Source organism: Catharus ustulatus, chromosome 14 (genome assembly GCF_009819885.2).
Source record: "Catharus ustulatus isolate bCatUst1 chromosome 14, bCatUst1.pri.v2, whole genome shotgun sequence".
NCBI lineage: Eukaryota > Metazoa > Chordata > Aves > Passeriformes > Turdidae > Catharus > Catharus ustulatus.
Genome location: NC_046234.1, coordinates 4,889,584 through 4,914,608, shown reverse-complemented (window position 1 = coordinate 4,914,608; position 25,025 = coordinate 4,889,584). Strand labels below are relative to the sequence as shown.

At 47.6% G+C, this 25,025-nt stretch overlaps 2 protein-coding genes across 8 annotated transcripts; both read right to left on the bottom strand.

Moving 5' to 3' along the window:
* Positions 1 to 70: 70 nt before the first annotated feature.
* Positions 71 to 12,772, bottom strand: LOC117002877 (rho-related GTP-binding protein RhoG-like). Of its 7 annotated transcripts, none has more exons than XM_033072405.1 (4): positions 12,734 to 12,772; positions 10,424 to 10,504; positions 9,337 to 9,392; positions 71 to 4,512 (listed from the first exon to the last, which is right to left on the bottom strand). In XM_033072405.1, the coding sequence occupies exon 4, from the start codon at positions 4,489 to 4,491 to the stop codon at positions 3,916 to 3,918; it is 576 nt and encodes a 191-aa protein (XP_032928296.1). In that variant the 5' UTR covers positions 4,492 to 4,512; positions 9,337 to 9,392; positions 10,424 to 10,504; positions 12,734 to 12,772; the 3' UTR covers positions 71 to 3,915. The 7 variants fall into 7 exon arrangements, with proteins under 7 accessions (XP_032928296.1, XP_032928297.1, XP_032928300.1 ...); XM_033072406.2 differs by lacking the exon at positions 12,734 to 12,772 and adding an exon at positions 12,312 to 12,441; XM_033072409.2 differs by lacking the exon at positions 12,734 to 12,772 and adding an exon at positions 11,942 to 12,288.
* A 1,000-nt stretch (positions 12,773 to 13,772) lies between these two features.
* On the bottom strand, positions 13,773 to 24,646 carry ITGB1BP2 (integrin subunit beta 1 binding protein 2). Its single transcript, XM_033072453.1, has 12 exons — positions 24,566 to 24,646; positions 19,568 to 19,793; positions 19,285 to 19,334; positions 19,131 to 19,187; positions 18,695 to 18,843; positions 18,447 to 18,559; positions 18,132 to 18,190; positions 17,210 to 17,280; positions 16,889 to 16,991; positions 15,483 to 15,602; positions 15,003 to 15,065; positions 13,773 to 14,270 (listed from the first exon to the last, which is right to left on the bottom strand). The coding sequence occupies exons 2-12, from the start codon at positions 19,629 to 19,631 to the stop codon at positions 14,004 to 14,006; spliced, it is 1,116 nt and encodes a 371-aa protein (XP_032928344.1). The 5' UTR covers positions 19,632 to 19,793; positions 24,566 to 24,646; the 3' UTR covers positions 13,773 to 14,003.
* Positions 24,647 to 25,025: the final 379 nt, after the last annotated feature.

Here is a 25,025-nt window from a genome sequence, read left to right as displayed (position 1 = left end):
CGGGCCCGCCCACAGCGCCCCCGCGCGGCCCCGCCCCGCCGCGCACCAAGGAAGCGCAGACTCTCCGCCCTTCCCAAAAATTCCTTTATTGCCTCGAGGAGCCGGGCCTGGCTTTCCACAGGAAAGAGCTGCCTTCAGCACAGGTACAAACAGCAGGGCGAGTTAATGCGACAGCCAGAGAGGTGAGGAAAGGTTTATTACAATGTAATTATGCATAATTTATTTTTAAAAAAGGAAGGAAAAAATCTTTTAAAACTGTTAGATGCAATACAAATTATTTTATAGCATAAAATCAAGTTGCCAGTGTATGTATCAGTACCACACTTCAGAGTCTTGGGCTCCCACTGCTGATGGGTGGTCCTTGCTGCCTGCTCTGGGGGTTGGGACCCCCTGAGCTCCATCACTTCTCGGGGTCAGCCCAAGCAGCACCAAGGTTTCTACAGTGAGGTTTAGCACCCGGAGACAAGGCACGGGGAGGTTCTTCTGCTTTAAATTTCATAGAAATAGCTACAGCTGTAAACTGAAGAAAGCACTTCCACATCTAAGCACACCTCACGGATATCCTTTGGACATACAATTCCTGAACTGCTCAGCTTCAGCTGTATTTTTTAAAAAAACCGAAGTAGTTCAGAAATCATTCACAAAGCAAAGGTTAAAATCTGTGTCTTCACACACTTCTGTGAATTAAGACATACACACTGCATCTCGATTCAATAACAAACCAAAGGACCTCGAACCGTTCAGGAAACCCACACTGAGTTTTCTGACCTCCCAAAACAAGACAAAACCCAGCCATGGGATTATGTGAAATCTGTATTTGTCAACTGCCCAAAGAAGAAAAATAAAGCATGGGAGAAACAGAACTGATTGTAAACTGAAGCACTGGAGTAATTACAAGAAAAGGCACCAAGAATTCCGGGGAGGGGGGAAAAGGAAGGAGGATCACAAAAGGAGAATGCCCGCTGAATGGAAAAGCTCACTGGATTTGTCCTGAAGCTCACCCTCATGAAAAGCAGAGGCTGGAGGAAACCAGCAACTAGCCAGGACTTTTACTCCTGTCAGAGAGTGACAGAAATACAAAGCATTTAGATAACCAGGTTCTCCAAAGTGAGTAAGAAGTCTTTGATGGTTCAAAGTTTCCTCTGCTCATTTTCAGCACTATCACATTATTCTCCTCAGCACTGTTGTGCAATCCATTTACTAAGTAATCTAAGTGGGGATAAGGTGTTCTGGCATAATGCAATCAACAGTGTAACCAAATCAAATTAATTGATTAAGCAGTTGCATTTTATCTCATTATACTCTCTTCCAGTTCACTCCAGGATGGCTGCTTGAGCCTACAGAAATTGAGGGGTTGTGCAATAATACTTGCTCACAAGATTTCTTCTCCACAAAATGCTTGTAATTCAGTTAGGAATAACCACAAAAAGACGCAGGATTAAAAGATTTCAGTATGTAAAAAAGTAAAAACTTTTTAAAACAGTAGTAGCTTCAGTACAAAACTGCAAATATATGTAGCCAAAAAAAAAAAAAAAAAAGGTAGACTTTCAATTTCAGGCACCTCATAAGACTAGTTCAAGCATATCACAGACTTTTAAAAGTACATTTCTGAATAAAGCAAAGGTTATGGGCTTGCACCGGGGTCACTAGACAGTTGATTTATGTCTGACCAGCATTAAAACAAACCATGTGCACTGGCTTAAATAAATACATTTTAAACATGATAAAGTCTATTTACTCAGTTACTGAAATTTACCTACAGAAAATAATCTTGAATTAAAAGGCACGGAGTTAATTGTTGCCTGCAAGTCCAGCCCACACTAAAGGCCTACAGCTAAAGCAAAGGCAGAATGTGGTAAGTAGAGGTTATCTCAGTGAATTCTCTACACCCTCACAGCCTTCAGGGCAGGAACCACATCTGGAACAGCACTTCCTCTGCAAGTGCAAGAGACACAAAGACACTCCAGGCAATGGCACTTGGTGAAGAAAAATGTGCAGAGTCTGTAGGCTTCTGCAAACATCCTGCAGAATGGGTGTTTTGGTACTGCCTGTGCTCAGTGTTTGGAACTCTCTGTTGGTTCCCTAGCCACAGGCACCAGTATTTGGATTAACTGCAATTTATAATCTGTGGGTTGCAATTGGCTAAAGCAGCACCAAAATGAGCATGCCTCAGATTAAAAAAACTGCAGTTAGTGTCAGCATCAGTTACACCAGCTGAAGAAAGGCACATCCTCTTCAAATACTAGAATTAGGGCGCAAATACCAACATTTCGATCCCAATAGTGGATTAGGGCACAAATGCAAACGTTTCTATTCATCTGGTATTTTTGCCAGCATCAGATAAAGCAAGGTCAAATTAACACAAGATCCCTAATAACCTTGTTGATGTATTTTCTGTAATCTTGCTAAAATGAGGCACTTTGTTTTCTGACCAGGGTATACACCAGTGCAGTTTTGCATGTGTGGGAATCACAAGAAAAAGCAAGTTCTGAATGACCAATTGAGGCTGCAGCCAGACAAAGACAGCACTGTCAACTTCAGACAACAAAGCCCAGTCCAGCACCAGTGGTTTCACACAAAGTATCTTTGAAGCATGCTGCTTTCATACCACGGAGCTGGAAGGTTGAGTCTAAGGAAGGGCTCATGTGCTCACTCCTCAGCTGGTCCCGGAACCACACATAAAGAACAGTGCACATCCTGAAAATAAAAGCCAGCTGCCACTTACTAGAGCTGCTAAAGAAGGTTAAAAAGTATGTAAATAGAACTTCAGTTAAAAAGAGTTTATAATAACGGAGCATCCAGGAGAGGAAAAAAACCACCCAGGTAATCCTATCCAGTGACTGGCTAACCATTACACACTGAACTGAAAACAGGAAGAAGTACGGGTTCCTGTAAACAGAACCTCCAAATTTTCTGTCAGTCTTCTCACAGAAAAACAACGAAGGAATTTGTCATGAAAATCTTAGTTGGAGGCCCCGAGAATGTCAGGAATTGAAGCAATTAATTCCTCAAGAGCAAACAGGCTCCTGTCAAGTCTCTGGGATTCTTCAAAGGGATTACATTGAAAATCTCATTTTGAGAAGTGTCATCCCGAATACCTCAGTCAGCCTGAGAAGGTAACTGTTAAAACTTTATTCTCAGGGTGCAAAGTCTCTTTGGACAGTGAAATAAAATCTCAGTTTAGAAGATTATGGAAGACTTGAATCTAAACTACTCTTCCACTTCTTCACCTCAAAACTATGAAAATCACTCATTTGAGTGAGTCATCACTATTCTAAGTTCCTTACATAAGGAGAAATCAGCTCCTGCTTCTATTAATAAATCATTGCAGGTATTCCCTTGGTCTTGCTCATTGCATTAACCATGCCTAATGCTAACTCTTCATACAATCAATCACAGTTCACTAAAAGGTGAATCTCAGTAATAGTTCAGGCATTTTTGCAAGTAAACAAATTGTTTTCAAGCTTTAAGTGGACAAAACAACTGGACAGCCAGACTTCTGTTTGAAAAACAAATTCAATCAGTAAATAAAAGATGGGAAAAGCAGCAGCTACACTTAAAGCAAAGTTATCAGAATTTGTGCTTTTCAGCAAATCTAGTAACTGGTGGTTATCTAGTAAAGAAGTGGCTTCAAAGAGGTCTCCTCTTTTATTTTCCTCCACTAAAATAATCAAGTGATCCCTGGAGAAGCTGGAGACTGGAACTTTAGAAATAAAGTAGGTATTTGACCTCTCAGTTGGAAAAAAAAAAACCTGTTCTGTTTCAGTTTCCCTGAAGCAGTAAGACTGCAAGAATATTCATTGTATAAACCATTTCTGCTTAGAGCTGTTAGTGCAAGATGCAAATCTTCAATTTAACTCATTAAAAAGCCCTCCAAGATTCTAGTCAACTTCCAACATCCACCACCCAAGGCAACTACAATAAGACACATTTTCTTGTGTTCTTCTTTGTCACAGGATACAGAACTGCACGGACAGCTTCAGCAAACACCTCCCGAACACCCTCCTGATTCAATGCCGAGCACTCCAAATATTTGACTGCTCCAATTTGTTTAGCCAGTGAAGTCCCCTGCTGCGGGGTAGTGGGAGCCAAGCTCTGCTCTTTCAACTTTTTAACCGTTTCCAGGTCACTCCTCAAGTCTCTCTTCGTGCCCACTAAAAGGATGGGGACATTTGGACAGTGGTGAGAAACTTCAGGGTGCCATTTGTGCCTCACGTTGGCATAGGAGGAGGGACTGCCAATGGAGAAGCAGATGATGAAGACGTTAGTTTGGGGATAGGAGAGCGTGCGCAGGCGGTCATACTCCTCCTGGCCCGCAGTGTCCCAGAGATTCAGGCTGACTGTCCGCCCATCCACGGTCATCTGGGCACTGTAGTTGTCAAACACAGTAGGGATGTACTCTTCTGGGAAGGCATTGGTGGTGTAGCTGATGAGGAGACAAGTTTTTCCCACCGCGCCATCTCCCACGACCACGCACTTTATAGTCTGCATTCTTCACCCAGAAACAAAGTCCTGCACAGAGCAAGAAGAGAGGGGTTAGGCAAAGCACACCCCGTGCTGGTCACTGTAAAGATAAGCTTTAGCAAGTGTTTTTAATATAGCTGAGGATTTCTTATCACATTCAGTGTCTCAAGCCACTCTGAAGAGCTCGGGGCTATAAAGACAATAGTGAAATGGAGATGCAATGAGTGGAGAGCTAAGTGACAATTGGCTGCATTCCAACCATGTAAGTACAAATTAGCCAAATTCCCACAGTCTTGCCTTACTGCCAGACTGTTTCCCACAGGCAAAAGGACAAGTCCTTAGAGGCACCTGCAAATGGAAAGGGATTGTGACCCAGTAACAAGATACTCAGTCGTTTGTAGGTTCACACATCCACCTCTGTACACACACACACTCCAACACTCACACTTGCCTACACAGACTGCTACCTAAACAGTTTAGCACAAAGAAAGGTCCAAAAGTTACAAATAAAATCAAGATATTAATTCCTGGGCTGCATTGGTACTGTTTACAATAATAATTCACTACACTCAGATCAATCAGTCCTGAATGAACTACATTATTTACAGGACACCAGATAAAACATTCAGAAAATAGCACGTTCAAGAAAAGCTGTTCTTTGAAATCTAACTAGCCATAGTAACCCAGATTAGAATCCATAAAGAATTTTTCTAAAGAAGCCAAGAACAGATTACTCTTACTAATCACTGACAGAACAAATAGGACTTAATAGGCTTGAGTTACTTGGTGTCCTCTAAATAATGAGCATGAGAAAAATACATATCCTAAAAGATCAGCAGTCAAACAGCTTTCCTGGGGAATTGTTACTTTGGAGATACTTCCCACTTAGAGGTTTTCCATATCCCTTTCCTGATAGGTGAAGAGTAGGTTTGACAATCAAACTGATAGAGTCTAAAACACAATCAATTTTAAAGTTTCATCACATGAACAGCAAGAAGTTTGAAAATAGCATGGAACTAACTACAAGCAGTGATTTGTTGTACATTTCTTGTGTGCTGGAGCTTCCACTGCTAGCCTGAACAAGAAGGAACTTGCATCTGCCTTCTCAGCCAAATGCCTTTGAGGTACTATCAGTAATCTTCAACTTGCAACCAGCAGAAAATACCTTGCTTCAAACAGGGAACAGAATAGTGGGAAGAACTTTTTAGCAGGGCCCGTTATGATAAAACATGGGGTAATGGCTTTAAACTTGGAAAAGATTGATTTAGATTAGATATAAGGTAGAAGTTATTTACAGTGAGGGTAGTGAAAAACTGGCACAGTTTGCCCAGAGAAACTGTGGCTGCCCCATCCCTGGAAACATGGAAGGCCAGGCTGGATGGGGTCCTGAGCAACCTGATCTCGTTAAGATGTCCCCACTCACTGCAGGGTGGTTGAACCAGATTACTTTCTAAGGTTCCTTCCAACCTAAACTACTTTGATTGCATATTCCAGAAAGATCTCAGCTCCATCACCATCAAAGTAGCAAAGGGAATACAGAACTTCAAGACCATCCAAACAAATCAACAATTCATTCCCATTTAAGCCTCAGCTTTGTCCTTTTAGATGAAGTCTTTACCTGCATCCACATTCTCCCTGGGAGCACATGGTTCCTCTGAACTAAGTGAAAATAGGTTACCTGAAGCTTTAGCACAAAGCTGCAGCAGGCAACTGCAGCGACACTGACTGGTCACTACAACACACAGTGCTTAAGGGAGTATCAATGTACCTACACAGACACTACAGAAACCCCAAATGGTGAAATGGTAACCCTGAAATTAATATCTTGATTTTATTTATGGTGGGAAAGAATCCCCTGATGTTGCTGCTGTTGCCAAAGCCTGGCTGGGCTGCAGCACACAGGGCAGGTTTTAAAGCCCATTCCCACATTTACATCAAACCCTTGAAGCACCACACCATGTTGTGCCAGAAACCGTAGTAGTGACCAACACCACTGCTTCCAGAGCAAAGAGTTTTCCCAAATGAACTATCTGTGCAACAGACAATTCATTCTGACCAGTCAATAACAAGTGACATCACAGGGATGGCTAAGTCAGCAACAAAAGTCTCATGAAGAACAAGATGATACACAAAGCCTTTTCTGTGCCCAACCCCAGTTTCTAAAATGAGCAAACTGCAAACAGATCTCTCTTTAAAACCCAAACAAGCTCCCCCAAGGACTTACACCTCTTAAATCTCTGTGCTGTTCTGTCCAGAGCTCTGCACAGAGTGACAGGGTATCCCCAAAGTGCACAAGACTGGCACTGCCTGAGGGTCACCACACCAGCACTGTCAGGCAACACAGCTTCCAAAATGGACAAACTCCAAAGCCACCTGTACCCCAGACCATCAGCGGCTCACAAAATCTGATGCAAAACGTCTAATGAAACTGTGTTACTCAAAGATTACTTTGTTGGTGTTTTATTTAAGAGGTCATTAGAGCTTTCAATTTGGAAATCGGTAATAAAGTAACAAAAAAAGGCTGAAACATGAATGCTCTTTTCAGGGCACTAATACCTTGAATTACCTCGGATTTTAGCAGAGCAACATTTGCAAGGGGAAATAACTCCATGCAAATCTGCCAAGGCATTGGGCAAAGCATTAACTACACAAACACAGCTAAAGAGCTTGTAGGCTTTTAAGTATGATTCTCTGAAGGGCCCCTTTAAAGGAGGTTGCCTGAGCTGAAAGGAATCGTGTGTGGCATATGCAATACAGAAAAACAAACACACACCAGGAGACATTCTTTGTACTGAAACACAAAATTTAGATAAATTAATCAAAAAATAAAGAGCAGAAAGAAGCTACCTGACTCCAGAAAACTATGTTGCGAGCAAGGGTAGTTTGTTTAACGATTTATATATGGAAGATAAAGAGTTTTTTAATTTAAATCACAACCAAGCAAATTAACATTACCTCCATCAGGTCTTTTCTATTTCTTTTCCTTATAACTCATAATGTATGAAATCTTTAATTATTGTTTTTAGCAAACAATTTGCTTACAATAAAACTCTCATAAGATAGTAAAAAGCAGGAGTTCAAATTTGCATGGAAAATTCCTAATTTTTAAGCACCTTTGAAGTTGGCACTACTTGCTATCTAAATATAAATATACATTGAAAAAAAATCAAAAAAACAAAACAAAACAAAAAACCAAACAAAAAAACCCAAAGAAACCCCCCATACTCCAAAAACAAAATTACCAACCAATATTACCAAGAGTAGGAAAATTGGTTTAGGCTTTGAGAATTTTTTTTCGTGACCTTCAAAAGAATTTTTGGGGAAACTTTAGAAGAAAAACTCCCCATACAACAAGTAACAAGAACTGAAAGAGAGAAAAATACAGATTAACACGTCAACACATTTAAAAAAAACAGTTTAGAAACAGAAAGCTGGGCACAAGCTTCAAAGCCCAGTTGAAAGGTTACGCAGCAAGAGAAACAAGTGAACGGAAAATCCAAAGTACTCAGAGGTAATCCAGGTTCCTTAGTCCTTGCAGAGAAAGGACTTTTATTACAGCTGAGGTTCTAGCAGTTACAGCAGAATGGGAATAATTTTTAAATTAAATAATATTTTTTTAAAAGCAACCAAAAAAAAAAAAACCAAAAAAATCATCCCACGCAGAAGTGTTGTGCAAAAAATACTCAGATAAGAGTTATTTCTATCTTGTCCATCAGTGACTTTGAATTTGAAAACTGGCATTCCCTGTTTGGGTTAGTTTCTTTCTCAGAAGATGCTGCTAAGTCTGACTTCACTGCCTGCACACCTGGCACTTCCTCTGGAATGTGCAAGACTTCAATCAACATGTCAGGACATCATCTGAAGAGCTGCTCCTGTTCTGACCTAATTAAGCATTTCTGGTATCATTAACACGGACAGTTCGCTCTCCAGACGAACATTTGCTGGGGAAATTCACCACTTGGAACGCACACAGAGTAACTTCATGTTGCATCAAAATTTTTTTGTGGTAGAGAAACAACTTCTAGATCTTCCCTTCAATACTCCTGATGGGAAGTTGCCTGTTTGCTGAGAGAAGGGAGGATGCAGAGACAGAAAATAGAGAAAAAACAGGAACCTGGATCCTTTTGTAGTTTTCTAGATTTATGCTTTTTATACTTCCTACACTTCTAAAACCTCTTTGCAGAACTACTTCTTAGCAGGACATGCCTCTGCCTTTGCTCTGTTAACATCAGATGCCTCTTTGTTAGGTGGATTTTAGCTTTGATATTGCTCTGATAAACTCACTCTCACTGAGTTTGTCAGCCCTTCCTTCCTTCTCTTTGCAGCTTAGATAGGGCCCCATTTTGGCCAAAACTGAGCAGAAAACTCTCTAGGAGTTCAGCTGAAATCAGCTGTACTGAGCTGTGTCATTCTGCTCAGCCACCAGATTTCATCAAGTCCTCACTGTTCTGGAGAATCAGATCCTGCTTTACCAAAGGCAGGCAGAAGTCAAGAAATCTAAACAATTTAATTGCTCATCTTTCAGTAGCGAAAACTAGATCAGAGTGAAACACGAAGTCAGGCAGGAACTTTCAACAAAGAACTGGGTGGATAGGGCCTTTCTAAATATATCACACCATCCTCACCCATGCAAAGGAGTTAATTCACATGTGCAGCTTACCCACCAGGCCTAGCAGGGAAGAGAAAGGGGCTCTCAGCAATGTAATCAAGACTCTGCTGCTATCCCACAACAGCTCAGCTTACTCGCCATTGTTTTAGGCAAGTGCCAAAGGGATGGAGAAGTGCCAGGCTTTCAGAATGTGTGCCAAGAAAGAGCAGAAAAGTTAAATAGGGGACTTCATCCCTCATATCCTTCAGCAATGAATGACCTACTTGGACTTCTCAGTGCCTCTCAAAGTTTTCACACCACTTTCTGTCCTGCCATTTACCTGCAAGAGAAACAAAAGTGCAACAGTCTGAGTGACTGCAGAGAGGGAAAAAATGCACAAGGGAAGGCAGTTTTCAGCAGCACAGCAGGAACTGTGCAGTCCATCACCCAGGCTCCACAGGAACAACAGAACTGAGGAAGCTTGCTCTCTCCCAGGCTCTTCGACTACAAATTCAGCTCCCAAGCACATAACAGGAGTGCAATTCTCACTGGTTGTTCCTTCAAGCCAATGCTAGAAAGCACTTTGTGCCTTTTGAGGCAAAATGTTGTTTCTAGGAAATAAAAGAAACCCCTCAAAACAATATTTTAAAAACTTCTATCTCTGTCAAATTAGGCTGAAATTGGTTTATTTTTTTTTCCAGGGATGAAACTCACATATGCAGTATTTCTTAGGAAACTACAGTAAAAATGAAGTCTTCTGCATGAGGTATTTGGGCAACTCAGCTACACAAACCTCTTCATACTCCAAATTTCATAGCAGAGCAATAATACTAGTAACCAAACATCAAACACCTTAACTTCTGTGAATCCAAGACACAGAATGGGTAATTAGTATTTCCAAAGGGCATTAGCTCATGAAAGAGCCGCACAGCTGATGAAATAACACTGTGACAAGGTGCAGCTGCACAGCCCACAGGAACTAAAACCCAAGACTTCAGCAGATATCCGGATCCCCAGTGTGTGAATGTGACACATATCCTGCATAACCAAAAGCTGCAGAGTATTAAACTTGGATTTTCCTCCTGAAACCACGTGCAGAAGCATGAATTAATGAAGACAGGGACCCTTCACAGTTTATTTAAACACAAGTGACCCTTTGATATCACACAGCAAAGGTGTAAGAACAGGAGCCAGGGCTGCAGGGTGCTGTGCCCACACCCACTAACTCACCTCCTGGTGATACAAGCAACTTGCACAGGTCCTGGGGGTCACAGTCAGCTCATAAAAAGTCACTAACCATGTCCTTCCCCCCTTCCATATATTGTGACAAGGCGTTAGTCACTACCGTTGGCTAAAAGAAACAGACAGTACCTCAGACATAAGGTTTTGTGGACAGGCGTTTTAAGCACGTTGCAGGATGAATGACAAATCCAGTTTAAGCATTCTTGAGTCCTATTTGAGGTGAAAAGAAAAAAAAAACTGTTAGTATGTCTTCCTATCATCTTTTGTCACCTGGCATTTGCTGGCATTCTCAGTTATAACAAAGCCACTGTTGTGCATGAAGGGCAATGTTACACCAGGAAAATCTAAGCTCCTTTCTGTGAGAAAAAAAGCCCCTCCACACTTTTCATTGGATTGCACTTCTCTGATTCCTCCTCCTCCTCCATCCCCAGATTTCACTGGGGGGCAGGGGGAGGGAGATTTAATAATAAAACAAAAACACAAACAAGAATAAACAAAGAAAAAAACAAACAAAACTCAACCAAAACCAAAACCAAAACCATTTCAAACAAAAACTCCCAAATGAAAACAGAAAACCCCAAAACACAGAAACAAAAACAAACAAACAAACAAACACACCCCCAAACAAAAACAAACAAAAATGCACTTGCTCAATCAATACCATTTTTTTCAAAGAGTTTTGGTACAACTAAGACATGAGTTAATGCATACACTCAGTGTGTATTTTATCATGGCTTGGTGCACTACAATACAGCAACAATTGCCAAGTCTCATTTGCATCAAGTATTGCAATTCTAAAATGTGAGCAAAAGTTACCAGAGTCAAGGAGTCTCTCAGCAGTTCATCAGATTTACCCAAACAGGCATGTAAAGTAAAAAAATATTCCCTGTAAAGGTACAAATCTTTACATAACATCAAATTGTGTGAAAATACTTTGGACCCCAAAAGAATCACAGCCTCACCACATAAGCAAATCAAACCACACGTTCGGTTTCCTCCTACTAATTGCAAACCACACATTTAATTGTTTTCCCAGGATCTCTGTAAAGTTCCTTCTATGAATAACATTTAAAAGCTTTTTAAAATTGAAATGTTAATCTAAAATACGTCTCATAATCTTAAGTTCCATGTAGAAAAACCACTGTGTTGGTGAACAGTGGCAAACTGGCTGCAAAGTATGCCTTCAAGTGATGTATTTTACATCTTACAAGGAAGAGAACGTGAGCTTCTTAAAAATCAAAAAATGAGCTTGGGGCAAAGAATTAATGATGCTGCCACAAGAAGTACTGCACCCCAGCCCAGGACACATGTTGCAAGCGTAAGGTAGGTATAAAGAACATTTAAATTAAAGCATTTAAAGCTTTTTTTATAACTCAGAGTAATTATGGTGGGAATCACACGTGTTTATAAAGACTAAACAGATACTGGCTCCTGGCAAAAAAAACAAAACCAAGACCAGAAAACAACACGGGGAAAAAACAGCAAGGGAGAAGTTCAGAACAAATAAAAAGCAGCATTACTTCTTGGGGTTTGAGGTTAAGCAGGAACTCGGTGCAGGCTGTTATAAAACTGCAAGTTCACAGCGCTGCAGAGAACCACTGAGCTGATGAAGGGGAGCTCCGTCACAGCTGCTAAATGAGACAATACCTGGCACACCTCAGTGTTTTAGGTCACCACCTTGCAGTACTCTTCCTGAGACTGCACCTTGCCGGTTTCTGGAGAATAAATCCAACCTCCCTATCCTCACTCTCAGCAGCGAAGCAAGAGACCTTTCCAAAGGCTATCTTATCCTGTGCCAACTTTTTATGACACTCGCTGGGAGCAGAGGTCGCCTTAAATTTGTGGCGGTGCTCCTGGTAGGGATTAGCATCGCGCTGGCGTTACAGCAGCTCGGCCCAGCCTTGGCACTGCGGGAGGGGGAAGGCGAGCCCTGCCCTGCCCCGCACATCCCGGAACGGAGCACGGCTCGTCCCAAACGCCTCCCCGGCATCCCCGCGGCCCCGACCGGCACATTCACCTCCCCAGCGCTGCAGCCGGGGCGCGCATCCCGCTTCCCAAAGCCCTGCGGACACGGAGCAGCCAGCACGCCACGCGGCTGACGAGCCCCGGTTCTCCCGGTTCTGCCCTGCCCCGCCCCGGAGCCGGCCGCGTCCCGGCGGGACAGGTGCCGCCACAGCTCCCCCGGGACGGGACCCGCGGCGGCCGGGCCGGCAGAGACCGCGGGCCGCGCCCCGCTGTCAGCGCGGGCGGCGGGGCCGGGCGCGGAGGATGTTCCGGCACGGCCGGGCGGGAACACACGCGGCCACGCGCGGGGCCCGCCGGGGCCGCTCCCCCGCCGCCCGCCGGGCCCGCCGCTCCCCCGCCCGTCCCGCGGGCTCTCCGGGCCCCGCCGCTCCGCTCCGCCCGCCCCCCTGCACCCTCGCCGCCCCCCGCGCTCACCTCCGGCGCGGCCCCGCGCCCGCCGCCGCTCCCCGCGCTCCCGCGGACCCTCGACCCGGCCGCGCCCCGCGCCCGCCGCCGCCCGCCGCGCGCACGCGCCCTCCGCGCCGCCGCTCCCCGAGGGGCCGCCAGGGGGCGCCGCGGCGGGCGGAGCGCGGGGAGCGGCCCCGGCCCCGGGCGGGCGGAGCGGAATGGAGCAGAGCGGGGCATCCCCTCGGGCCCGCAGCGGGGTCGCGATGTAGGGCTCCGATGCTCCGATACAGCTCCGCCATCCGCCCCTCCATGACCAGCAATGTTAAATTCGTTATTTTGTAATTATGCATTGTCCGAGTGTAGCTTGAGCGAGGGGCTTGGTCTGGTTTTGGATGAGTTCTCAGTCGATTCACTTCAATACCCATGAGCAGAAATACGCACGCGTGTCTGTGCACAGTCACAAATATGTAACACGTATCCTTAATAAGGACATTATATCCTTAACAAAGATAACGCTAGCAGAAGGAAAGAATGGCAAAACCGAGTGCTCGCTTTTGCTCTCGCTACACGAGACCGTCCGATTGAGTCGCTCTGTGGCAGGAGATTGTTGTTTTTCGCAAGGGTGAATGCTCCGGTGCACGGCGTGCGCCGCCCCCCGCCCCCGTTCCCGGCGCGGTGCCGCGTTCCGAGCGCAGCTCCCGCGGAGATCCCCCGCCCCCGCAGCCTCCGCCCGCCCGGGGCGCTCCGCATCTCCGCCTCTCCGGGGCTCTGCAGCAAACGCCACGGCTCCGCTGGGGCTGCCGGCCGCGCTGACACTGCCGTGGCCGCGGTCACCATCTCCCGACAAAGCCGCAGGGCCCGGCTGCCCCAGCGCCAGGCGAGGGAGGGGGCAGGAGCTTACACTCAGCTCAGCCCGGGGCTCAGCACCCTCAGCAGCGGCAGGGAAGGCTGTGTCCACCCCCAGAAATGCCAGGGTCAGGGAGGGTTCTGGACGCCCAGCCCCCAGGGACACCGAAGGTGCAGGCGCGGGGACTCTCCTGTTGTACAGCCCCAGCCAGGCGCACAAGAGGAAGTGACAGAAGGCAGGGCTTGGCCCGCTGATGTTTCTCAAGCGCCCCTCACGGATTTCAGAGGACAACCTTTGCTCTGGGCGTTTATTAATTGTCCTTTCTGGCCCGGGGAGAGGCCATGCTGCAGCCTGCACACGGTTCTGAACTAGGTCTGCTCTTGTGCAGCCGGTGCCTGATGCCCAGCAGCTCAGGAACCAGCAGCACTCAGCTGCTGAAGCATTTGACCATCAGCTACTCGGTGCTATCATATCCGGTGTTCCCATCTCCAACTCTTCATATTCCTCCTCCGACCAGCTCAAGCTGTCATCAGAGTCCTCATCCTGCACAGCCCCAGGCTCCTCTGTTTTTGCAGCTTCCTTCTCTTGTTCTCCACAGGACTGTGACTTGCTTTGGGGGAGCTCCAGCCTGGCCCAGGAGCCAGGGCTGGCTTTGCAAAGCGTGATCTCCACCTTGGCTGGGACCATGCTCACAAAGCTCTTCTCTACATCAATGGTCTAGAGAGAGGGAAAGGCCCAGTGAGCCGGGCAGGGGAGGGCAGGCAGCACACGCTCAGCCTTCCCCTTACCAGCAAAGCCCTGCCAGAGGAGAAATCTCCTCCTGTGCCAGGGGAAGCCTGGGCTGCAGCTGAGCTGAGCTGAGCTCCACATTGCTATGTCTCAGCAGCACCACGGCGCTCACACCGAGCTCAGGAGAGCTCAGCTTGCCTCAGCCACACGCGCAGCTGCAGCACAGCCTCTCCCCAGCAGCGAGCTGTGCTGAGACACAGCCATACCCACACCTGTCAGCTCTCTGCTGCCTGCAGGCACAGGCAGCACGCCTCAGAAATACAGACAAGAAATGCCCATGCAGATTCCTCAGCCTCACTGCTGCTCCCCAGCCAGCAAGCAGCTGAAAAATCAGACCACAGCCTGCCTGCAGCTCACAGCAGGACCGTGGGGGAGACAGGGACCTGCCAGGCCAAAGAACATTTGGGGCAGCCTGTGACCAAACCCAGAACACCCACAGGCCTGGCAGTGACCTCCAGCTCTGACCTTAGCCCTGGATCAGTCAGTGCAAGCACCTCAGCCCCCTCATAATCCCTAAGGCATGTCCCAGCAGAAATGGCCATAAATGCCTGTATCTGGGCAAGCCAGCCCAGGATGAAAAGCTCAGGCTCCTTCACAGAACTGCAGTTCAGCCCCATGCAGACTGCTGGAACAGGGAAATCAAAGCAAACAGGATCTTACCCCCCAGAGCTCCAGTTCTGCCTGGAAAATCTTATTCCCTTCAAAGATGATATGAGCCTCAAGCTGAAAGATCAACAGAAAATTATCTGAGAGGGTAACGTAGAACTGGCAGAGCTCTTCCCCCAGACATTGCAGTTGCCTTTCAGCACCATATTGCATCCCACATCCTGGCTCCAGTATAATGATCCCCTCAGCACCTGGCAATGTTTCACCCTTTTCAGAGCATGACAGCTTCACCTCTGTCACAGGTCAAGGGATTCAAGGCCAGCAAATCCACCCCTTGAAGCTGAAAGCCAGAGCTGCTGGGCAGATGCAGCAGTGAAGCCACCGGGCTCTCAGCTCAGGGACGGCAGGTTGGCAGTGCCGGCCCTGCTTGTAACAACAGGCCAAACAGGACAGCAAAGAGCACCAGGCACCCAGCTGGCTCCTGGGTCAGCAAACTCAGGTGGGCCACGGCAGTGCCATCTCCACCCCACTCACCACGGTGCGATTGGCCTTCACGCTGCTCAGAGCGGGCAGGGGGTTCTTGGCATAGACTGTCACCACCACCTGGCTGCTGGTTTGGTGCCAGTCCTGCCGGCACAGCACCGCCTTCTTGTCCTGCCGGGAAGAGGAACTCATCACAGCACAGCTGGGGCTCAGGCACCACCCAAACAGGGGATGTCTGAGCCAGAGGATGCTCCCTTGCAAACCTCCTTTGGGCTGGTTAATTCAGGCTGGCACCAGCTCAACAAGAACAAACTCTGCCTTTTGTGCAGGCTTTCGAGGGGAGATGGTTCATGCGAAGGTGGGTAGCTTCTGCTGTGTCCCATGCAACATGGACATCTGTGCTGTGCTTGGGGTTGCTTCAGGACACTCTAAGGTCAAAGACATCTTCTAGTTCCAGAGTCACTCTCCTGCATCCAAGCTCCCAAGAGCTGTGGACAGTCAGGAAACTCAGCCTGGAGGGTAATTCAGGCATTGTTACTAGACATGGATCATGCTACCATACTGCATTTGAGGGTCAGATAATCCCCAGCTGGCCACATGTCACCTTGTCCACCTTGCCAGCACCACAGGCACTGACAGGCCTGTGTCCCCACCATTTCTGACCATCACAAGGAGACAGACCCCCTGCAGCCCTCCACACTGCCAGCCAAAGAAATGCTCCAGGAGGAGTCCTGGCCCCAGACTTAGGAGACAATTAGTAAAAAACATCTGCATCACATCACAGCTCCTTCACTGCAGCCTCCTTTACATTCAGAATATGTTTTCTGCTCCAGAACAAAGAAGAGATTTGGCTCAGAGAGGGTTGCTGGGAGCAGTGCTGACTCAGAGGAGCACAGTGCACTTTCAGGGTTATCCTGGGCTGCTTTGGTGCAACTTTCCCAGCTCAAGCTTGTTTCCAGTCAAGAACTTTCCTGGGGAAACTTACACACAGAGTATTGAGAATTGGGACCTTGTCCCCTACTTCCCTGCCACAACATCATGTTACTATGTGGATGAGATCCCTCCTGAGAAGCAGCTGCAGAGAGAAAGCTTCATTAAAGTTATCTACAATCATCTGTCAAGGCCTTTGGGGTTTTTTTGTAAGACTTTTCCTGTGCCCAGCCATCTGTCTCTATGTGGCAGCCTGCAATGCTGGCTATGCTGTGTCCAGGACCACCTTCTGCCTCACTCAGCTTTCTATTGCACATCTGCCCATTAGGTGTGAGAGCTGACACATCTTGTGAATGCCAAGCAGAATCTTAAAGGGCAGTCAAACCCTGCGCAGTCATCTGTCAGCAATTATTAAGACAATTAAATGCAGAAACCAATGTGTGAATGCAGAGCAATGGAAGGAGCAGTCTCAAATGCCAATAATGCCAATTGCTCACAGGAGTTGCCTCTGCTAAGAGCCCCCTTACCTTCTTTTCTGTCCAGCAGTGACACCCACGGCTGCAGCCCGGTTGCTCCATGAAGGCACTGAAGTCCGTGGTTTTGATTCCACAGCAGCTCCAGTACTTCATCCTGAGGAGAGCAGGGTGACCTGAGTGGGGTCAGGAACAGGGACCACAGCAGGGTGGGGAGGGAGAGGGGCTCATAACCCAGAGCTCCCCCTGCCCACCTGTCCCCTTGTGAGGTGTCACCCACAACTGCAGTGGCCGTGCAGCTGGGACCACACAGCCTTGCCATGCAGCATTTCATGGCAGGGTCAGTTTGCTCTCTGGTGAAAGATTATTTCTTACCCCTCATGGAAGACAGGGACACCAGGATGAAAAGTACAAACTTCTGTGTTACTCTCTGGGCCCTGGTAGATCTGTGGAGAAAGAAGCAGAGGAAAGTTCTGTGTCTCTGGCACAGGACAATGTGGCACAGATGTCCATTCATCAATGCCCATCCATGTGGAGGGCACAGCACAGTGCCCAGCATCACCCTTTTGTCAGGTCCAGCATCTGTGGAGACTCACTCTGGGACCAGACTCATCCCTGCTGGCAGGGCAGCCACCCTGACCTTGCCAGGACCACAGTGTCACCCCTGAGACCCCTGTCAGCCCTTCTGTACCCTTCCCCCAAACACAGCCTACTCCCAGCTCAGGGCTTGGCAACACAAGGACAACGGGCAAGTTCAGGCACCACAGAAACTCACCCTGAGGTGCAAAAGGTCATTTGTCATTCCTGTCCTTTCCCCTCCTTCCCAGAGCATGTCAGTCTGATGTCCTCATCCACCTCCTGCCTTTTGCTCCCCACTCCCTCACTGCTGCTGTGCTATCCCTGCCACAGCTCAATCCCTCCCACTCATCTTCGAGGCAGGCAGTGCTCCACAAGGCAGCCTCGGGCAAGAGAGAAATTGGTCAGTGCTGTACAGTTTAATGCAGGTGGGAATTGGTCCACATGCATTTTGCCTATATGCCCAGTCCTGATATGTGCTGTATTTCACTGCAAGCAATCAGCAGCAGTGAAACACAAATGTACCACTAATCTGGAAGCCTCTTGCAGAAAGGTAGTTGGGAAGTGACAGAGGTGGCCTCTCCCAGGGCAGGATGAGAATACAGGGCAGGTGGGCACTGCCACCTTTCACCTGCCTGATACCTGCCCTGAGCCTGGACCTGTGATGCTCCTGGCCACGAGGCAGAAGCTGGGTAAAGATGGGACCCTGTCAAGTACTCACTGCCTTGCAGGTTGCGTTCTTGCACGTGGTGCCAGCTCTCACCTGGGCAGCCTCCTCACCTGCGAGAGCAACACAACTTCACCCAGGACACACACTGCCCATGCCTGCCCCCAGATCCTCCCCCAGCCCTCTGCCAGCTCCCCAGCTGAGCACAGACCATCCCAATGTGCCTCCAAGACCCAGTTTTGCAGGTTTGGAGGTTTTGCAGTTTTGCAGGACATGCAGCGCTCACTGACTGCACTGAACCCGCCATGCAAAACCCTGTGCTGAACTTGCCATGTGCAACCCGGGTGCCATCCATCAGCTTGTCCCTACCTGTACAACTGCTCTCCAGTGTCTTGTCCTCAGAGGACACGTTCAGTTTCTCCAGTGCCTGCTCCAGAGACCTGGATACTTTAATTGGCAGCAGCTGTCTTGGCTCATCGGAGCTGGGAAACAGCAGCAGCAAATGCCAAGTGGGTTTTTCTGTGATTTAAGTGCCATTGCCTCTCCCGAGAGAGCAGCAGGGTAAGACACACAGAAGTGACACAGCAGGGCAAGACTGTTAGCTGAGCTTATCTCACCTTGGTCTTTCCCGCAGCATCTTCTCAGCTGATTTTGGTCCTTGGACAATGAGCTCCTTCACTGGTTTGGACTTTGGTTCATCTGAGGTCTTCTCTTGGCTGGAAGGCTCAGGGGGCTTCTCCTTGCTGTGAAACCCCTTTGTGCATCCCTGAGCAGCAGAGACAAGCCTGATGACTGCTTTGTCCTCCTCAGCCTGGTGGCTGTTCCCAAACCCTGTGAGCTTCCATGATGTGGTGGCTCAGTGTCCTGAAGTGTCCTTGCATTTTGGGAGCAGCACCCTTGCTTGGAGGGTTCTTGGAAGCAGATAGCAAATCCCTGGCTGGCAGGGCAAAATGGACATCCCTAACACAGGACAGGGATGGGACAGGACTGGGCAGGGGCCAGAAGGAAAGGATGGAGGAACAGCAGGTACATTTGGGCTGGCAGGTCACTCACCTTTATGGAGAGGAACTCAGAGAAGTCTGTTGTGCGTTTCTTGCAGCAAGACCAACCCTAGACACCAGGACATGAGAGGCTGGTCAGGCATGAGCAGTCCTGTGGGCACAAGGTCACTCCCCACAGCTGCAGCCCCAGCTCCTGCCTCACTCACCTTCAGGGCATCGTGGAAGATGGGGACACCTGGGTGATACAGGCAGGAATCTGAAAAGGGAAAACCGGGCAAAAGCTTTCAGGAGCAGCAATCCTGCCCACGAGCCACCTGCGGCAGCAGCAGCTCCGGAGCCAGCTCCTGCCATATGGGCTGCCCGTGCTGGGCTTAGCATTCCTGGGCTGGGCTCAGCAGCTCAGCTACAGCATGGCAGCCGAGGCCACGCTCTGGGAAAGCTGCACACCATTCCCATTCCCTCTAGTGCAAGGCACACGAATCCGCTCACCCTCGGCGTTGCGCTCAGGATCAAACCTCTGCCCGCAGCCCTTGTTGTAGCACAGCAGTGCCATAGCTCAGGAATCCTCGCAGTGTCTTTCACTCCTTCCGCAGAAATCGCATCGGTCTTGTCCCTGTCCGGATCCCTCCTCGTTTCCTCCCCGCCTGCAGTCGGGAGGTGGCTTTGCCTGTCTTTGGAGGCAGCTGTGGGCGGCAGCCGGTAACCGGAGACCGGGCTAAAGATGGACAGGGCAGCTGATGAGGCTGGGCGCCTGCGATATCTCCGCAGGCATTCCTGTGCTGGCCCGGTGCCCAGCAAGGGAATGGCCACTGCAGGGTGGCCCCACGGCCGGGGTGTGCAGAGGTCCTGTCCCGGTGCCTGCCACCCTGCCAGCCAGCATCCGTCACGGAGGGGCCGGCATCACCCCAGCGCTCACACAGGCTTTGAGCAACCATACTCGAAGAGGAGAGCCCCGAAAATGAAGGGAAGAGAATTCCCAGAGTCACAGGGCAAAAGTCTGATCTCCCCCAGCCCCAGAAGGCACAGCCACCTGCTAAACAGAGGCACCCACAGACCAAGGCTGTGCATGTGGCCAAGACTTCTTTTGATGCTAGGTTTTGTGCAGCCCAGGAGTAAGAGTAGTCAATGAAAGGTTCTTGGCCACACATGAGAAGTAGGACACAGTGATTACATGGGTGATGATGATCAGATTTGTTATTAGAATACTGCCAGTGCAGTATCTAAACCACAACTCTACCATCTATTACAAATTATAGTGTATACTAGAATGGTCCCTCCCATGGAGTCACATGCTTCAGTGAGACCCACTCACTTTCTAAACTTCTCAGAGAAATCTCAGTGTGGCTCAGTTCACTTAGTCTCAGATTCGGTTACAGTCTTTGTCTAAAGGATAATAGTATTCACAGGTTTGGCTAGAAACACACAGAATTACAGTCTTTGACCTTGCAGAATTCACAATTGCAAAGTAAAAAGGAAACTTTGGAACTGCTTTAGAATTTTGTCTCTGTATTTGACCAGATCTTACAGTTCTTCACTACTCCTGCAAAACAGTATTCTGTGTGCTCCTTGCATTCTGTCTGGACATACCCTGCAGGTGTCCCCAAGAGGGGCAGGGATGACAAACAAACACCACCCAGAAGCTGCCTGTGACCTTGGGAGAGCAGTTTGCATGGCTGGCCCAGACTCCAGCAGCGTTTAATACCCTTTTGCAGGTCGATGTGCACCACAGTCTACCACAAACAGCTCAGCTCCCCCGTCTCTGGAGTACATTAATCATGCAAACATTCTGTGAGTTCCTCCTGCAAAACCTGTCTGTTGTTTTCATCTTAGCTTAGAACAAACCACATTGCCCAGCAGAGACTGTGGAAAGTGAGAGGGAAGGATGCACACACAGACTCAGACCTGACTATCTTCCCTTGTCATCCACATCAGGGATGAAAATTGTTCCCTATAAGATCATTGTAATCACAGAAGAACACAAAATGTCACTTGGGTCCTCTGTATGCAGAAGGGGTTTTCTCAGACACCCTGCTCCCCTTCTGGGACCCAAGAGTTTTCCTCTACCAACAGGAAATCCTCCTGAGATCAAAGGTTTTACTTAGTTCCTCTAAGTGTCTAAATCAAATATTTTTCTTTGTGCTGTTCCTGTTTGCAGGGACAGCTGTTTCCTGGGTGCTTCCCTGACCTTGTGGAGCACGCAGCATCTGGGGACCATTTCTGTTCAGGAACTGTGGTCGATATAAGTCCTTGGCACTATCAGATAGTACAAAGAACAAGCCCTGCAGGCAGAAGGGAGTCTGCTCAGGAGGTGAGTCCACAGGGTCTGCCATGGCTGATGCAACCCTAACCCTGTCCTACAATGTTTGTTTAACCTATTTAATCCCTCTACAAAGCCTGAAGAATTTTCTGTCATCCCAAGGGAATCTCCAGAGTTCAGAGTTAGGGTGAACTCTGCCAGAATTCTGGAGTTTATCAGGGAGAAGACTCCAGATTATTTCACACTGTCCTGCTACTTCACCTCCAGCTCAGTCCTGCCACCCCCACCTCCAGATGGCCCAGCCAGCAGCAACATCAGGCTTTTTCTTGTCAGCTCCTTAGCAAGGAGCCTGCCTTGCTGCAGGGGAGGACATGTATCACTGTCACACTTTACACCTGGGTCACTTCTGTACAAACCTACATCCTCCCAAAAGCTGGGAGGGAAACAGGAGGACAGTGGGGCACTTGTCACATCAGCACGAGCCATGTGGCTTCAAAGCCTCAGGTGACAACTGACCCAACAGTCCCAAAGGTGGGTGAAGAAATGCTCCTGGCATCCAGAGCCTCTGCTTAGGTGAGAAACATCACTGGGGACCCAGGAGCTGTGACAGGAGAATTTGCCATCCTGGGGCTGAGCAGAGCTATAGAGTTTCAGATCTCCCTGTTCTTTCCACGAGCTGTCAGCAAGGCTGCAGCTGTCACCGACCCCGTGCCAGGGAGAATATGGAGCTCAGGTTACCCTGCACACCTCAGAGGAAATGCCAGCAGGCTGATGTGGCTGACACACACGGCAGAGATAAACAGCAGGTACCTGGGGGGACTGAGGCTGAGGCAACTCTGCACCTGAGACAGGAATCGAGCTCCCAGCTGCCAATTAAAAATAGGGCCTGTTTGCTTTGTGTACACTTAATTTCATACACAACAGATCAAAAAAGGAAGTAGAAAAAACCAGAATAAATTACTCTCAAACCCAGCTTAATCTGTTTGCCCTTGAACAATCGGGGTCAGTGTAAAACAGTCCTGCAAGGTCCTGGGGAGAACAGGCTGGATACGTCCAGGGAAGCAAACCCAGCTCACCCCTGACCCTTCAGTCATTCAGGATGCCCTGTGGAACTGGAGTAGCAGCAAGATACTGCATTTCTAAAGCACAGAGTAATTCCTCCATACAAAAGGCTTGTTAGGTGAAGGGATATCCCCAAAAAACATATTACCACTATGTATGCAGCAGGCAGGATTAATGTTTTATTTATTTGGGCAATAAAGTCTTTCTCAAAAGAACATGTGTTCAGCAATTCTGCTTGGCCACTCTTCAGATAGCACTGCTAAGGAGTTATGTACCACCTGTCTGAAGGGGTCTGCACTGCTTGTACTCAACAGTTCAGAGAACAGGTTTGAAAAAGACCAGAGATGGGGATATGGGAAACCTCTCCATTCAAGATCACTGCTTTTCTGCACCTTGGGTTACTAAAGGACTGTTGCTGCAACACTTCAGTCTCATTGGACAATTACAACTTCCAACTGGAGCCAGCTACCCAGCTAATAAGGCTTTTCTCCCTGTAGTTCAGACATTGTCTTGCTCCAGAGATAGCTCAGTTTCTGTGGAGATGAGTTGCTCCTTTAGGAGTTGATTATTCACTCTGGTGCTCACTCTGAAGGCACACGCAATATTCCTCATCAAAAAGTGCACTTTAGTCCTCAGCTGGAATCAGTCCTAAAGGAAGAGTTCAGTCTATTCCTAAGAATCAATCATGTGTCATTAGCTGGCATCCTGAATCACAATCTGCTGGCTGAAATACCCTGAACTAGTACTGAGGGTGGGCTTTTAGCAGTTTTCCTTTTGAGGGTCCTGTTGCCTTTATAGAAAGGTCACTGTAAGCTTAGTTAGGACAGAATGGCCAAACTGTAGTGAGGGGAAGTGCCCCAAAACCAGTGCTGTGCCTGACTGAGCTCCTTGCTTTCTTACTCTCTTTTTGCTTTCATCTGGCACCAGGTACCCAAATCATGACCAAGAGAAGAGAGAATGATGGTTCCTTTCAGCAAGGTTATAGAAAATCACATTTTCCTTCTTTCAGCCCCCAAAGGTAGCTCACTGAAAAGCAGTTTAGCACAGGCTATCACTTGCAGCTTTCTATGATATATTACAGCTGCTAGTGAGAGGCACTGTGCCAGGGAAAAAAAATGAAATGTTTGTCTACTGCTTTGATATGACAAAATTATTCACATACCAGCTGGATTTTTCAGATTTATCTTTAATTCTTGCAAATGCACTCACTACTGCTGAAGAGGAAGCTGCATAAAGCACAAGTTGTAACTTCTGAAGTCCACAAACAATGGAGGTTTAAAATTAAGAGCAAAATGGTAAGAAACAAATTGCTCGTCAGTCCTTGGTGTGATACAAACTGATGCTGGAGAACTGCATTTTAAACCAGCTGATCAAATATGACAGCAACAGGCAATGGTTTCACCTCATAAAAGTAAAAATATTTCATCAGACTGCAGTTACATAATAGCCAGCACTGTGGAAAGGCATGCAGAGGGAAGCATTCCCTTCTGCACAGTGGCTGAACCTCAGCACAACAGTGCTGTGAACAGCCCAGCCTCAGAAGCTGCACTGTTACCTGAAACAGGCAGTGCAAGCACCAACACCAAAGTGCTTCAGCAGAGCAAGGAATTGCTCTGGAGTGAGGCAGCCTTGCTCGCTCCTATGTCCAGCTATAAATGCTTCTGCACTACAGTCAGTCTGTCCCTGACACACACCTCTGAAAATCTGAGTAAAGGTTTGCTTTACAACTTCCTTACTCGCAGGTTTTCAGTCTCCTCCTTTAAAGCAAATTAAGAATAGTTACCAAGAGTATTCATACCAGAATTTAGTTTTCTTTCCTTGCTGTCACTGGATCTTTAATCTACATATTTAAAATCTTGTTAGATGGGCTTTGAGCAGTGCTAAATTCCTCCTTCCCTATGACTTTACACACTCTTTTCTCCCAGGGAAAGACAGTAACCAGACCCATCCTTATCTTACACTTGCTCAGGACTGAGGCAGCAGCAGAGTGATGCTGAACATCTGAGCTCTGCTGTTTCACTAGGAGAGCAATTTCTCCTTCGGCTGCTCAGTAACACACAAGCCAGCTGAGCAGTGAACAGGTGAAGGAGTTGATACAGACCCCCGGATGCAACTTCATGGTTTCTTCCCCTCATATTTCACATTTCAGAGTTAAACAATGTACTTACCCAACAGCGGTGGCACTAGTGAATGCCGGCCAGCCTCATTCCAGACACGAGCCACAAGAACAGATCCATCTTCCACACGGCAACAGAACAGCTAATTAGCATTCTCACTTGAGATTTTGCAACATGAGCCAGATGAAAAACATCACCAAACTCTTCATACTTCACAATCAAGCTGATAACCACCATTAGATAGCATATCATCTCAGCAAACCAGTTGCTGATGCTTTCAAATGTGGAAAACAAATTAAGAAAAAGAAACAAAGAGAATTGGCTGCAGCCTCTCTTCCATACATCTTATCATCCCCTTCTAGGTTAATTAAAAGCCATCTAAAGACAGGGGTAAACCAATCAAGGCTCCAGATTAATTATTTTGCCTTTCCCTACTTAAAGAGTATCTACAGGACCAAACCCTAATTTAAGGTTCTTGCTTTGGTAACAGTAGGCATCTCAAAATATTTTC